General features: G+C 40.9%; 2 protein-coding genes across 3 annotated transcripts in view; one reads left to right on the top strand and one right to left on the bottom strand.

Annotated features, from left to right (window-relative positions):
* Positions 1–14587, bottom strand: part of LOC108102557 — a 44714-nt gene extending 30127 nt beyond the window's left edge. The window contains exons 1-2 of one of the 2 annotated variants that reach the window (XM_017207628.2): positions 14457–14587; positions 13258–13466 (exon numbers count right to left, since the gene is read on the bottom strand). Coding sequence is in view for 1 of the 2 variants with exons in the window: in XM_017207627.2 (XP_017063116.2) it covers positions 8947–8971 (25 nt within the window). In the remaining variant the exon portion in view is untranslated. Of the gene's footprint in view, positions 1–8946; positions 9218–13257; positions 13467–14456 lie in introns of those variants that run through there. The other variant, XM_017207627.2, reaches the window with a different exon arrangement.
* On the top strand, positions 2418–3563 carry LOC108102558 (nascent polypeptide-associated complex subunit alpha). The gene is given in 2 exon segments (XM_017207629.2): positions 2418–3290; positions 3292–3563. Coding segments are annotated over 2 exon segments (894 nt in total). The 5' UTR covers positions 2418–2585; the 3' UTR covers positions 3481–3563.
* Positions 14588–15605: the final 1018 nt, after the last annotated feature.

Genomic DNA, 15605 nt, shown 5'->3' with positions numbered 1-15605 from the left:
AGAACTAGTTTTCCGAAGGAAAGTCTGCTGACTCACTCACTTATGATAATAAAATTAAGCCAAACAAGCATCAATCAGTGATGAAATTCATTAGCAGGAAATAAGGGAAATTTATTCAGACCAAGGCCGAGCACAATATAAATGTCTTGGCTAACATCTCAATTACGGAAACATCTTTAGTTGTTACATGTCTGGGACATGGTAATATGATTTCAATCATTTCTCGAAACTTGCATGATTAATGTATTTCAGATTCCTGGCCTCTTCCAGCCAGAGAGCAGCTTCTAATGGACTTTATTGGCCTGACAGCGGGAATGGAGACCTCATTCTTGGCGAATGTCTCCTTGGGCCTTCGGGGTTGGCTTGGTTGGTTCATTTTTCATGCACAGGCCGTAGCAGAAACTAAACTACAAAGCTAAGACTAAGCTCCAATAAGTTGGATGGGCAACCAGATGACACCGCAGCATATGGGGCGGGATAATTAATCATAGTACGAACGTGCTAGGACAGCCAAAAACTTTGCAACCCAACTTGCCGGATCCGGATGGGGGAACCAAAAACAAAACTCAACTGAACCGTAACACATTGAATCGAATCGACCGAAAAGTTAAAAGCCCAGCTCTTTATGCCAACCCAATGCGATTATTCATGGCTGGCAAAGGGGAATATCTGATTAGTTGGCCTCTCGAATTTAATTAAGGTGACAGGCCAGACTTTGCGGTGGCAGACGGATGCATCATCCTTGGGCTTCTGTCTTCCCACTGCTCCTCCCTCTTCTCCAGCTCCTGCTGCCGCTTCATTTGCCTTCCTTGAATAATTTATGCAACTCAATTAGGCGTTGACCTGGCGATAAAGTTTAATAATTGCAGGTGGTGGTGCTTCGCCCTTCCTTTGCTCGCACTTTAATTAAAAGAACCGAGCAATTAAAAACGCATCATCAGACAGAGTACAACGAATGGAAAAAAGCGCTTGGGGTGGTCAAGACCCAGTTCCCCGATTGCCAAATACCTGGTATTTAATAAAAAGCAGGGAAATGTGTGGTTTCCATAGCCATACAAAAATTTAAAATGATTTCCACTTACAGAATTGCTAGGCAGTAATTTTTTGTAATTAACATTCCAACTTCTTTATATAAATTAACTTATAATTCAGTAAGAAAATCCAGCTATATTAATCAGAGCTTTTAATTATTAAATATCTTAGCAAAAAAGATACTCATAAATTCTGCAAAGCTACAATTTTCATACATTTTTCATGAAAATATGCATAATATATTTTCCATTTATTCCAATTCCAATATACCCTCAAACTCTTTATATAAAAAAACGGAATAACAATGTAAATGTAATTTCCGGAATGGAAAGTGAGTGTGCTAATGGGGCGTGGCACTTTTTTTTTAATATAGTTAACAGCAAAGTGTTTCTGCCTGGCGCACCCTGCTGAACCCACTTGTCCTGGGAAAATCCGGGAGCCGAAAAACCGCAAAGGGAACCACTGTAACCACGTTTGCTCCACGCGAATCGTGTTTGTGGGTCTGCTCCGTTTTAACCGCCCAAAAACCGCGACCACGACTGCAATTAAAATGGAAGAAAAACAGCTCCAGATGAGCCTTTGTGCCTGGCTCCATCTCTCGCCCTTCTTCATCGCATTTCCATTGCTTTCCGCATTTTCCCGCAGCAACACGCGACTTGTTTGCACATTGAAAAATATTCCCCAGCGAAAAGCCAACTGCACTTTCCATTTCCTCGTCACTTTTGCAATTGGCTTTGTCAGGGAAAATATTCCGACAACTGTCACGTCTCAGCCATGGATTTTCAATCATCAATATCAATTGAATTTCTTTGGCTCTGCGGCGAAAGTTTTATAACCCCGCGCAGGAAAGTGCAAATTTCGACAGCAGCTGGCACTCTCGTTTTAAATTATAACAGCCATTTTTCACTGCAGAGTTGCTAACTTTTTCTTATCAATTTACGTTGGCCCCAAAAATTATCGATATCGATAGATCTACACTTTCAGAAAGCCTGCTCAGTGCGTTTGAAATTGTGTTTGCTTCTTGACTTCCTTGAAGGCAACTCATTTCAGCCTTTGACTATGAGTAGCCACTCATTGCATTATGAACTTTTCAAAAGCACCAATTTATGTTATTTATTACGCTCGGCAGGAAGCAGCAGCTCGGAAAAAGTTAAATTGATCGTTAAGAGCTCATGGACGGGGAAAAATTCTTATTAGAGGTTAAATAATCAAAAGCTGGTAGATAGTAAAATTAAAAACTGGTTTAATAAGAAATCTTGGTTTCTGTTATACAGTAGTCTGTAATATTGTAGTAAGCTATGGAAATATAATAAAGAATAAGGCTCTATATTTTTTATTGATTTTAAAATTACTGGATTATTGGCGCATTGGAATATTTGTTCGATTCCGCTGTAGCTTCGTGTAGAGCGGCCCCAATCTGAACAACACTGCTAATCTATCGAAAGTTTGTTTTCTCGAATTTCCTGCCGCTTCACGTGCGTTACAGCTTTCTGAAAATTATTCACAAAACTTGTGCTCGCTAGTCCGAAAGTTTACATAATTTGTTCTTAGCCATGGGTAGGAAGCAAAAATTGAAGAAGGACGCCAAGGCCGCAGCAAAAGCGAGTGCTGCAGAGAATGCGAAAACCTCACTTGTCTCATTGAAAAATGACATTAAGGCTTTGAGCGACGCGTTGGCCGCCAAGGAAAAGACTTCTGAAGAAGATCCTACTCCCGGGTGCAGTCAGGAAAGGTCCCAGAGCAAGGACGCAATGGATCCTGGCTATCGCAAAAAACTCAAGAAGCTGATGGACCTGGCCCAAAAGGTGCCGAATGTGCTGACTCTTCCGGACAAACTGGTAACCGTCGAAGATTGTAATGAAAATGATCAGTCAACGGACAGCGACGATGAGGCCCCTGACCTGGTAGACCCCAATCTGGAAGATTTCAGTTCTTTGGGAGCTCTGCGATCCTCAGATTGTCCAAGGCAATCGCGAGGCGAGAAGAAGGCACGTCGCATCCTAATGAAGATGGATCTGAAGCCGGTCGAGAACGTGGTTCGCGTGACAATGAAGAAGAGTAAGAACTTTTTGTTGTACATCGACAATCCCGAGGTGTTCAAGGTGGCACACTCGGAGACGTACATCTGTTTCGGACCAGTCCGTGTGGAGGACATTAGCACCTCGGCCGCCGCTTCACAGGCAGCAGCCAAGGCTGCCGAACGTTTCCGTACTTCGTCCAATTCAGGCGGTGCTGAGGACGGCAAGGGGGAAAACCAATGCCGAAGGATCCCCTGCTGATGACGACGAGGCCGAGGAGTTGGACAAGGAAGTCACCAAGGATCTGGACGAAAAAGATATTGAACTGGTGCAAATGCAGGCCGCCTGCTCGCGCAACAAAGCAATCAAAGCTCTGCTAATGAACGATAACGATGTGGTCAATGCCATCATGGCCTTAACTGTGGGCTAACAGCTTCTCAATCAAAGTTAATTTATACATGTAAGAAAGGTATTTTGATTTGTTCACCAAATACATGTATTATATTTTCCTAATCTTTTCGATTATTTAACATTTAATGTAGAAAAGCTATAATTTTTCAACTCTTCTACCATAAGAAAACATTTTGGAAGAATGTTTTATAGGGTTTTGGAACTTAATATTGTGTTGAGATTACCTTTTGATTGTCAAGACTTAAGAAAGTAATTTTGGAGGTTTTTATTCTAGATTTTTCAAAGTGTTTTCTTAAGCTCTTTTACTCATTTTTATATCCTCAAATTAGGGTAACAAATATCTTACTTCATAGAGAAATCGTTTTCCGGTTAGCGAGCATTTTCCGGGAAACTTACAGCTGTACATTTCCTACTCAATTGCTTTATTGGATGTACATATGTATGTTCAAAGAAATCAAGATGCAACCTTGTTACGCAAGCTTGACAGCTTCCGGTGCCATTTTTATTTACATTTGAAGGAAAAGGAAAGAGACTTTCGATTTGAGCGGAACTTCCCCTCTGAAACGTTTGTGAAAACCTTCACTTGCAGAACATTTCTAAACTTTATTTTTATATTAAACAGAAACATCGATCGTTTATATTAATTTTCTAATGAATTGACATTATGACGTAGTGAAAGTCTTTCACAAAATTCGCTTAAGGTATATTCTTCATTTTTATTTGCTTTTCCATCAGGGCTTAACGTTGCCAATTTTCCTTTCAGCTACTGCCATTCTTGGCCATTTTCTTTTGTGGCGGAAATTTAATCGCTTCTTTCTTTGTGCCGCTGACGCTGCAGTTTTGTTTATTCTTCACTTAGTTTCAGCCGCTTGGCAAAGTCTGGCAAGTACTCAACTTTTGGATTTTTTCGACGATGCCATGATTGCCTTGCCAGTTAGGATACCCAGGTGATGTGCCTGGTGATGACGTGGCTTCATAAGTCCTGCTCCACGGGCATTCCACTCAATTAAAATGGCTTGACTTTCTGGTTTTATTTTTTATTTTGGTTATTCTTTTTGTCCCTGGGGCGACAGACAATACGCAAAGCCACTTAATAAATAGCTCTGGCTCTAACTTAATTTTATTTAATTTGCAGCTGTCGTCAGCAGCCGTAAAAAAGGCTTTAGTTTTGCATTGTGGGCGCGCTCAGCAGTCCGTGTGGCTGGGCACGTGCCCGCTATTCCGCCGGAAAACTGGAAATGGAAACTTTGTAGGTGTGTGTGTGTGTGTGTGTACCTTCGCCGTTTTTCGTTTAGTGCGAGTGGAAAATTCTAGCGCGTGTCGGCTTGGAGTGGAAAGTTTTTAGGGTTCCTAACGTGCCATTGCTATAGAAGTTTCTTCGCCGGAAATTGATTAAGTTGGTTTCGCCTTTAATCAGCGGAATTGAAGATGCTGCCGAAATACAAATCAGTTGACAGTCGGCGGCAGCTGTACTTCGCAATTTACTATCCCATTCAAATGGTACTTGAAAGGACTTTCCGCTTGGACTCTGGTTATTTCATCTCGTTGCTGGCCTAAATCCCGGAAAATGCGGCAACAAATTCGAAAAGTTGTAAAATGCTTAATGGCATCATTTAAGTCTGGAATTCATCAACTATGAGGAATATCTTCCTTGGAACAAACTGCCTGTTGTTGCACTTAAAAATGTGGTAAGATTGTTGGAAAATTAAAGAATTTACTAATAAATTAAAGTGATTTTTATATTCATTTCTTTTAAGAATAATTGGGAATCCTTTTAAATATTTAGTAAAAGTGCTTAACATTGTTCTGCATTCTGCTTTCTTTGTTCAATTGTTAAAAGGCGACTTTTATTCTGAAGACAGTATTAAGAGATTCCCATTGTATCCACTTGGTCTTAAGGATTTACCATATTTCTTTTTTGTATGTAGGCTTAAAGACTTCCTTTACTGAATGCCACCTTCTGTTCCTGTTTTACAAGAATTTTCGTAGGCATAAAATGCTGTGGGTTGGTTTCACCCCCACCCTACATTTCCTTGCCGCTTATAAACTTTCCCTTTTTGGTTTTGCGGCCAACATTTGGCCTACTGCCCGTTCGCTTGAAAAGTTTTCCTTTTCGTGGTTATTCATTCACTTTCAAGTTGATTTGGGTTTCGCATTTCGGTGAGCATTTCTTGACCAAAATCTGCAAGATTTGTCTTCAGCATTGTCCTTCCGCCTGCCCGCATCCGTCTGAAAACGTTAGCCTTCTTGAGCGGGGGCTTAAGGATTTGGCTAAGGGATTCCTCTTGACTGGATTCAGTTGGCCCCTCTGGCGCTGTTCATGACTTTGTGTTGGACCTCCATATACTACATACTGCTGAGCTAATCATGACGCCGATGATTTAACTCCCTCTTCGAATTCAAGTTCGTTCCCTCCTTTCTACATTGACTTTTCCATATCCATTTCCAACCAGAAGGCGGGTTATCCCCCCTCCGTTTTGGCTTGAAGTGTTGGCAAGGTTTTTGCCATTTGATTTGACGCCTGAGTTTGCTTTCGGATGGGCAAAAGTGGGCTTGGGTTTAAGAGGCGGAGCATCGGACCCGCCAGGTGTGTTTGCCTGCACTTTAGAGCTCTTCGGCTCTCCTTGGGGCTCTATTATTGTGAATATCGAGCACCTGGGCACCGTCGACGGTGAACGAGCAGAGAACACAGTGAAAAGCGCGTAAAGAAATGGCAACGAGTGGGAGTGACTTCCTGGCAGGTGATTTAAGGCCTCGACAGGCTCACATTTCCCGGCCTTTGTGTAATTGATGCACAGCATCGGGAGTACGAGAAGGATCTCGACCCGGCTAAAGGATAACAAATCGCTTTCATCCTGACTCCGTTTCCGGCCGAACACAATGTGTACAATTCGCCATCTACAAATACACAATTCATAATTCCTTTTTCAGCCAGCCCAGCGTGAAAGGGATTTCCGCCGCCTCTTCAGCAGTAAAGCAAGAATAAGGACCTCTCTCCGCCCAAAAAGCAATTAGATAAACTTGCCAGCTGGATTCGGCAATTGAAAGTGGGCGAAAGTGGAAAATTGCGGGGGCCAGCTGAGAGTGGCAGGACAATTATGAGAGCGAAGGGTTTGGATAATTCAACAATTTGGTCGGGTTAGGGGGAATCAGCGTGGAATTATTCTCCTAAGTGCCATGAATTATGACTCAATACTTAAACGAATAAATTATTGTTAGGGGTCTGCTTTGTTGTCTCAGCAAAAAGTGTGGGTTGTTCAAGGTTGTTTCTTCTTTTTAATGCCTTAATTAGGAAGGGAATTTATTTTATTTCTTTGTGTATTAAGGTTTATCTTTAAAGTGTACTTAATCATTTCCCGGAAACGTAATCATTTTCCCATATCCTTTTCTAATCACAAACGAAATTGCTTTTCCGAATTGAGAACTTCACCTATCCTACAAATATCTTTTTTCTTTTGCTAGCTAAATAGCAACAATGTCTGGATTTAATTGCTGCCGACATCTAAGCCATTGTTTTTCTGTATGTCTGGTATACAGCATTGGATAAGTTAGTCTAAGAGCTTTATCTTTACCATGTAAAGCAAATTGCTTTTCCCTTTGCCAAATTGTTTTACATTTCCACCCGAAAACTTTTGGCATTTCACAGTTTACCTCTTCGTCCTTTTTGCTACCCCAATTTCAACAGCGCAGCAATTATAAGTTGACTAGGGAATATATTCAAGGCATTTGAAGAAAAAAACATACAGTTTACAGAGAAGGAGGGTCCTTTACCAAAACGGAGTTCTTAGAAGTCCTCGTTAGGAAAAGCTGCTTACGTTACACTGCACAGTGCACTAATTTTCCCCTGCATTTTGCCCGTATGCAGGGAAGATTCTCGCAGTTAATAAGCAGTTTCGTTTGCTGGAATTTATGCACCATATTTTATTCAGATGGCGCTTTATAAATGCAGCTGGTGAAAGGAGAGCAAAGGCCATGGATAATGAACGGCAGGCAACCAGCTCCGGGGTGCAGAATTTCCAGCGAACTGATAATGTTGTTAAAGTGCACATGAGAAGGGGCGGGTGGAAAATGGGGGGGGTGCTGCGAAATCAATTTCGGAAAAACAAATTGCGCAGCTTGTACCCAGTGAAAGCTCAGTGAAAATAATAGTGCTGCATTCTCTGCTTTTATGATATACACTTTTCCTGCTGCTTATCTACCCTTTTAACGGGGGAAAACTACCTTTAATAGGAAACTGATAGCAGCCTTTTCCCATTTACGATAAATAATGTTTTCCTAATTAAGTCAGTTATTATCACATTGCCGAACGGACACCTGATATGAAAACTCACTTCCCCTTGGCTGAACAATATTCGTAATAATTTGTGAAAAGCCAATGATTTAACAGTAATTTTCATGGAAATAGTCACCAGCCATACACAACGAGATTCATTTGCATTCTATAATTGAAATGATGTAACCAATATGCCTGTGTCTTCTCTCGAATTAAATCACTTTGATTGAAGTTCGATTCGAGTTTCTGCATGAGTGGATTGCGAGTTGCATTGCCTACTTTTCTGGGCACTCTTGTCTGACCAGGTCGATCGTGTTTATTTATTTTCCTTGTCCGATATCTGTCGGATTTACTTAAACGCTTTTAATTGAAAGCCCACGACCTGTGCTATTACAACTGCTGGCCTCCAATGAGAGTAATGTTTGCTCGGACAAGGAACATCAAATATCAATTTCATTTCGGTTGGATTTTGTAAATATCGAAAAGGGTCGTTGCATTTTTAGTCTCTTAAAATGCAATGCCAGTTTTAAGAAAGGGGATTGTCTTTTATTAACTTGTTAATGGTTTAATTATTTTAGTTACTGAGTGGGTTTCGTCATTGCTTAAAGTAACTATTGAAGCTGAAAATTGAATTTAAACTTATCCTAATTAATTTTTGTAATAAATAAATATTTATGAAATGAAAATGAAAAAATGCTAACTAAATTCATTAAAAACGAAATAGTTATTTTTTGTGGAATTCTTAGAAATTAATAAATAATATTTTATATGTTAAGATCTGTAATTATTAGCTTAGTATTAAGTAGTAGTTAATTTTTCCGAAAAATCTATTTTATTAGTATGACTATAAAATAATAGAAATTTATTTATTTCATACATAAGTTTATTTTAAGTTGAATGGACTTTCTGTTTTATAAAGACCAAGAGAAGTTCAGAACTCAGAAAACTCATTTTCAGACCTGCATTTAGCATAGAAATTGAAAGTTCTGCTTCTAAATTGAATACATATTCCCTTTTAAAATATACATAAATGCAAACATTTGTTTATTTTAATTAATAAATTTTAACCTTAAAGAAAGTACCTAAAGTACCAGTATGAACATCAAGTAACTTTCTATCAGACCTGCATTTAGCTAAGCAAGTGAAAGTTTTGCTTCTAAATGGGATCCCCATTTCCCATGCCTATTTCCATGCCCGTTCCCCAAGACTCACCGCTTGAAGTGCCGACGGCTGGCATCGACGCTGGGTGCCATATGTTAGGCTTACACGCTTATCGCACCAAGAACAGGACCAAGAGCAGCCGCAGGACTCTTCGCCGCCGCCGTCGCACTTTTAGGGCACTCGGTCCTCGGGCACTGAAGTAGCTGGCGCAGAACACTGGCTGGGAATCCACCGCCTACTTGTTGTAGGCGGGCACTTTTCTTATTTAACCGCTCAACACTTGGAGCAGCGTTCGCTGCGCTCCACTCCCCAGGTTGAACTGAATGCCAACGATGCCTTCAGCTGCCCATAGAGCGTTGAGCATCAGGTAGCGCACGGCAACAGTGAAGCCGAGTGCTGCCGAAGTCTTGCCGCACGAAGCTCTTTTCCAGCTGCTTTTCCAGCTGCCTGGGGAAATGGTTGAAAGCTTGAAGCTTTTGCTGTTGCTTCGCCAGCTGCTGCCACGATTTTCCGTTATTTTTCCCATGGCTGCTCCTGTTGCGCTGCCAGCACGACGCCCACGCAAAAAAGCTTTTCCGCGCAAGCCACCGAGAGCTTTCTCTAAAGGCGGCGCCTACGTTTTGGAGGATTCAGAGGAATCATCTAGAGTAGGGACGCTCGGGATAGAACTGGCTCACTTGCTGGCTCACCCTCGTCCTGTTAAACAGGCTCTCTCTTTTTGGCCCCTAAGGCGTTCGGTTGCCAAAAATAGCAACAGCGCGAAAGTTCCAATTGCCTCTCCCACCTAACCACTCACTACAGTAAAGCCTCATCTAAATGAAAGTATAGAAAATTCTAGAAAATATAGAATCTTAATACTAGTTAGCATTGATTTCAGGATAAACAAATTGAATTATTAAGAAAATTTTTGAAAAAAAATGTCTGGGAAATCCTAATTTAAGCTTTAACTTTCACTTCTGCCATTTCCACTGTATCCGTTAAATTTCCTTTCATTTTCGTTTGGCCATGCTTTCCATTTTCGGTTGTGTGGGCCACTAACTGTCTGTTTAAAAAAAGTGCCAAGTCAGTTTCTGGAGCTCAGCTCACGACCAACCGCAACCCCCAACGAAAATTGTGTCGAAAATTTTATAACTTGATATATCTGCTGCCTGGGCTATTTTTAGCAGTGGATGTAGGTGTAGCCAGAGTTGCCATTGCCACCATTGATTTTTCTCACTGTTTTCGTGTTTCCCTCTTGCCCCGCTGCTGTTTTTCCTGGCTTATTCGGTTCTTGCCTGACGCAGCGCCTTTTTATGAATGAACTTGGCTCACATAAGCATTTGTTATAACTCCCAACCCCGAAAAAAAGAGGGGCGTTGCACCCTTTGCTGGAATTGCTGGGGTTAAGAGATGGGGGGAAAGGGAAAGTGGGGAGCCAGGACAACCCTAATAAACGCGCTTTCAATGTCACCAAAATGCTTGCAATCTCATTAAGTAAATGGATTGCCCTTGTCGTAGACGACATAGTCGAGGTTTTGTAATACAGACATTTGTCCATATGACGCCATTGTATCCCATATTCTGTACATATCCCCAGCCTGATGTCATGGATGTATGGGTTTTTGTGTTCGTTCTTGTATTAGTACAAGGATATTGTTAAACTGGGACTCTGTGTGCCGCGTTGGCGTATGGAATTATGATTAATATTTGTTCAGTTTAAAATTAATTGCGTTCAGCTATTGCCTCGACAGCCGTTACCATCGCCCACAGCCATACCCACAAATTCTGCCACTATTTCAGCCATTTATAATCCCATAGATGGCGTAGAATGCCTGAGGTCAGGTTATCGTAAGGGGGTTAACAAGAACCAGCTTGGGTTTTGCACGGAGTTGCCGTGACTGATTGCCTGGGACAAGGTCGGGCCAGCTAATTAAACGACGTTACGTTAACGTACTTATATAAAAAGGCAGAGCTAATCTGCGTTTCCTTTGATGATTTGCTCCCCCAGGCCCCAGGTAGGGCTCATTTGCAATTAAAATTGATATAAATAGATTCCCAATGCTGTTTGCTGTATTACTTTCAGTACGTTTACATATTAAACAAAAAGTTAATGAGGGTAATTTTCAATAGAAAGGATAATGGTGTTCTTCTTAAGTCCAGGTGATGTATTAAAAGGTCATTAAAGTTGGGCACTATATAACGATTAATTTGTGAGTTGTCTGATGTTAACTTTAAAAAGAGAATATCTTAAATCTAGTTACAAAAATTAGCAACTTATTTACTTCCAATACCAATACAGGTTATAAGATATATTATGTTTGACCCCTAAGTAAACTTTAAAGTTCACAAAATCAGATAATTGGCAAACATTTGTCGGGTTCAAAATCAATTTTAATTTTAAATATACCCCCTAAGAGCAGCTGGACAAATTGAAAAAGGAAAAATTTAATATTCTGGGCCAGGTTAAAGTCAATTTAATTCACTTTCAGCCTCCATCAGTCTTTGTTATGCCAACAGAACGGAAACTTGTTTGATTATTTATATAGCCAGGCCCAGCCTGAAAATATTTGTGCAATTGCTAGACTTTGTTTTTAGGAGGCCATCAAAATATAATATTATATTCATGCATCCTTAACTGTTACGACTTCTTGGCTGAATCCGTATCAGTATCTTGATTTTCTGTTGGTTTAGCATTAAAACTAAAGTGGCTTGGCAAGTTAGGATGGCAAACGTATTTGTATCAGTGGCGGATGAGCGCGTTTTTATGCCCATTTTATATATGCCAACTTGTTTATGTTTACGCGAAAATATTTACGTTTCATTTTTAGTATGGTTCCATAAGCTTCCACGCCCCTCCCTTACCCAAGGGATCTGCCGCCTACCGCTTCCGGTTGTTGACGCAACTCTTAATCAAACAGCGGGCTTTTCTGTGACATTTATAGCCAAAGTCCGTTGGCCGTTGTCCAAGCCGGGGCTATATTTAACGCACTTGTGGCTGCCCATGGACCACGACCTCATCATTTTTTTCTTTCATTTTTCTCTCAGATTTCCAGCCTGCATATGCCATCGGCCATGTCAACGGCATTCAATCAATCGCAATGAAGTCGACACAAAGCCCACGCTCAGCAGGTCCCCGTTGTTGATGAATGAGTCAGTGGATCCAGCGAGTCCTATTCCCAGAATGACGACCATGGCAACGCCAGCTCAGATATCCGTGTGCTCGAAATACAATCGAGTCACATGTCCTGCCGCCTGAGGACGACGATGACGACAACAACAAGTGGTGGCAGTGGTGAAGGACCCGGCCGTGCATTGAATCCCCGAACAAAACAAAGTCATAAAGGGATTGCACGGTAATCATAAAGTTCGATAAAGAGAAGGGTGTATGCATCGAGAGTATTAATCCCTACATGGGTCACTTTATCACACTGGCAATATAATGGTATCTTGGTGCTAATCTGGGTGGGAAAGTGCCATTCAAATTTCTGTATTTCGATATAGATGAAAACTTTTTATGGATTTTAAACACCTATGGATATCTAATTAGCATTCCTATGCTATCATTTTGAATTGTTACGAAGCTTAATCAGGTTTGGCAATAAATATATTGCTATGTATCACATAAATGGGTCATCACAGCTGTCTATCCATGATATTTATGAATGTCCTTCATTTTTTATCATTTATATTTATTTATTTCCTTAATAAAGTAATTGCAAGTAATCGAATGATTTGAACAATGTTGGATCGATAATGATGCCATATAATGAGTTCACCAATTTCCCATTAGTCAGCTAAAAATATAATTTTGGTCGTATTAATTGATACAACAATTCCGCAGTCAAATATCACGTATACGTTGTAAACAAGGGACTGATTTTATATATGTGCGGATATGGTAAATAGGAACCTGTACAAATCTCTTACTTACTATTGAATGAGATAAAAGATTCATCATTGAAATAGATTCTTTACGATATTAATGTATTCCTCTGCTTGCCTGTTCCCATTAGTATACCATCAAACCCGAAGCAACTAGAAATGTTGTAATATTAATCAAGCATTCACTTAGTACCGCATTTATCAATCGATTGGCACTCTGACGTTTTATCAATACTCTAAACCATCGCTTATAATGAAATATTTAGAAGAAGAACCCCCTGTTGAGGAATTTTGCAATCAAGAAGCACGCGCCATTAATTGCTTTCCATTGCATTCCCATTGCCTACATCCCGGGGCAGGGCTAGCAGGTGACGGGGGTATAAGGTGCACGCACCTGTTGCGAAAAGGTCGAATCACTTAGCCAACTATAAGCGGATGGTAACCCTACACCACACATACTATACGCTAAACTAACTATAGGTGCAAATGGCTGTGACTTACCTCAGTTTGACATTTATGGCGTGGCTCATGTATTTGTTTACTTCATATTCAGCGCAAACGAACGAAGACATGCAAATTGATGTGCGATGATTATAGGTTTGTATATTAGTTATATTTTGTTGTTGCTTTGCCGTTGTTGCTCCCCTCTCCAGTTGCTTGTTCCGTGTTCCTTGTTGCCGCTGCTTTTGCCGTTGCCGTTGCTGTTGCTCCTAGATCGTATAAATTTTGATTAATTCGCTTGTGTGTACATAACATACACATATATACATATATGTATATAGTCAAATTCGGTAAGCAGCACTTCTTTTTGACGCAAACAACGTCAGCGACTGACGACAGCAGCCTGAAGCCGAAAGCCAGAAACCAAGCATTTCGAAGACGTTAAAGAGAGTTTTGGCCCAGAAAGAGAGAGCGAGCTTCCAAGAGCACCGGCTATATTATGACTGTGTGGGTGTCTGATTGGTGTTTGTGTGCCTATGTGTGTGAGACTGTGCTTGCAGGTGTTCGCAGGCGCACGGATGACGTACGATTATTTGTGGGCTCTGGCGTCTAATTGCCGCCTCGCTGTTGATATTGGCCCACATGTTTCAATTTCTTGGCCACACAATATACATGGAAAAAACATTATTTAGCCCACGCTTTCGGGGGGCGTAAGCGAGGGAGTTTTGTTAAAGAGAAACTGGACATTTAACTACGCAATAAGCGTAGGGAGACTCGCTCTCAGAAATAGGCCTTAAGTCCTTTTGTTTTTAGGCTTTTGTTGGTTTGAAGTCTCCTTGTTTTTGGTCTTGGGTTAATTGTTGGGCGCGTGCAAAAAACACGCAGAACAAAAATAGCCAAGAAAGGCCAAGGGAAATGGTGGAAAACCGAGGGAAAATGCCTGGTCGCAAAAACATTAGAAGCATATGGCTGGCTGACATTTTGTGTAGCATACTTCTGTGCTGTCACTTAAAATGTTCTTTCACACATACTGCGGCACTTTCACATACACACACACACACACGTACACTCGCACACACACACAAATATGGTAACATTTAATGAAGTTCAGTGTCAAATTTTTCGTTTCGCTTTCAGCCACAAAAATAAAACACACAGAATTATTCTCGAGCTTTTCGGCCGCCATATTTAACAGGCTAACGTTGTTTTGTAATCGTGGAAAAAATTGTTATTTAATATAATAACAAACGCCTCCTTACTGTGGTTTTCTTGTTTTTTATTTTTGATTTTTCGTGCTGCCCAAGTTTCCTTGCTGCTACTGCTCTTTTCTGGCTTTTCGCTCGCGTTGACCGTCAGCCGAAGGACTGACTGTCCTACTGAAGCGCCATTCCTCGGCAGCCCTGTCTCGTAGTCGCTCTCGTCGACTCGGTGCTCGGAGTTTCGCCCGTACAATGTGCCCGCACCCACACACCCAGACAATCACACACACACTCACTCACGCACTCACAAGTAGTCGAAAATTCCTACGCATTTCGCTTATAGCCCATGTGTCTGTGTGTGTGTGTGCTGTAGGTTAGGCACACGCACAATTAAGATAAAGCTTCACAAGCTTTTGGCCAATGCTTTGGTGGCCCACAGATGCGGCCAAAATTAAAGCACTCGAGCAACTAACTAACACGTTTCATGGATTTAATATTCTTTGGAAAATATAGTTATTTTTGGTGATCTAGGGTATTAAAGTATTTTAAAAAATATTTGTATCTTTAGAATTTAAAATACATGCTTACAAATTGCTTTAATACTTTCATTTTTTACTTAAGCATGCTTTTTATGTTTATATTTTAAGTAAGTAAAAAATAAATAATTAAGTGTAATTCCTTTATAAATCAGGGAATACTCTTAAGTTGACTGCAACTGTATTGATGGCACATATTTTGAAAGTGACAATGCCAAGATTATGTGTCAATTTTCAGAGATGGTAGCCATTGATACAGTGGTGTCTAGAAAAATGAACAACACTTTTTCCAAACTTAATAAATAAGAAACAAAAACTTATAATAAGTACCCGTACTCTTACAGGGTATCACAGCAGCTTTGCACAACAATTAAGCCCCATGAAACCGAAGGGTTATGTCCTGCGAAAGCTGCCCTAGAGCAACAACAATGGCCGGGCTGAAAAACACCGCCCACCATCCCAGTAAAGCATTTGACGTAGGTTGACAGCTGTTTGCTCTGGGCAAACTTTATGACTATTGATTTTGTCCCGAATTCTGAATTCCGAACCTGGACGCAACAGTTTGAAAGTCGCAGCTTTCACTTTCGTGGCGCCCGAGAACCGACTGATTATGCCACCCAACTACTGCGCCTGTCCGTTGCCTCTGTGTTAGTGTGTCAGAGCAGCGCTTGCG

The sequence above is a fragment of the Drosophila eugracilis genome, unplaced genomic scaffold (assembly GCF_018153835.1).
Source record: "Drosophila eugracilis isolate 14026-0451.02 unplaced genomic scaffold, ASM1815383v1 contig_575, whole genome shotgun sequence".
Taxonomy (NCBI): Eukaryota; Metazoa; Arthropoda; class Insecta; order Diptera; family Drosophilidae; genus Drosophila; species Drosophila eugracilis.
This window is presented reverse-complemented; position numbering and strand designations above follow the sequence as displayed.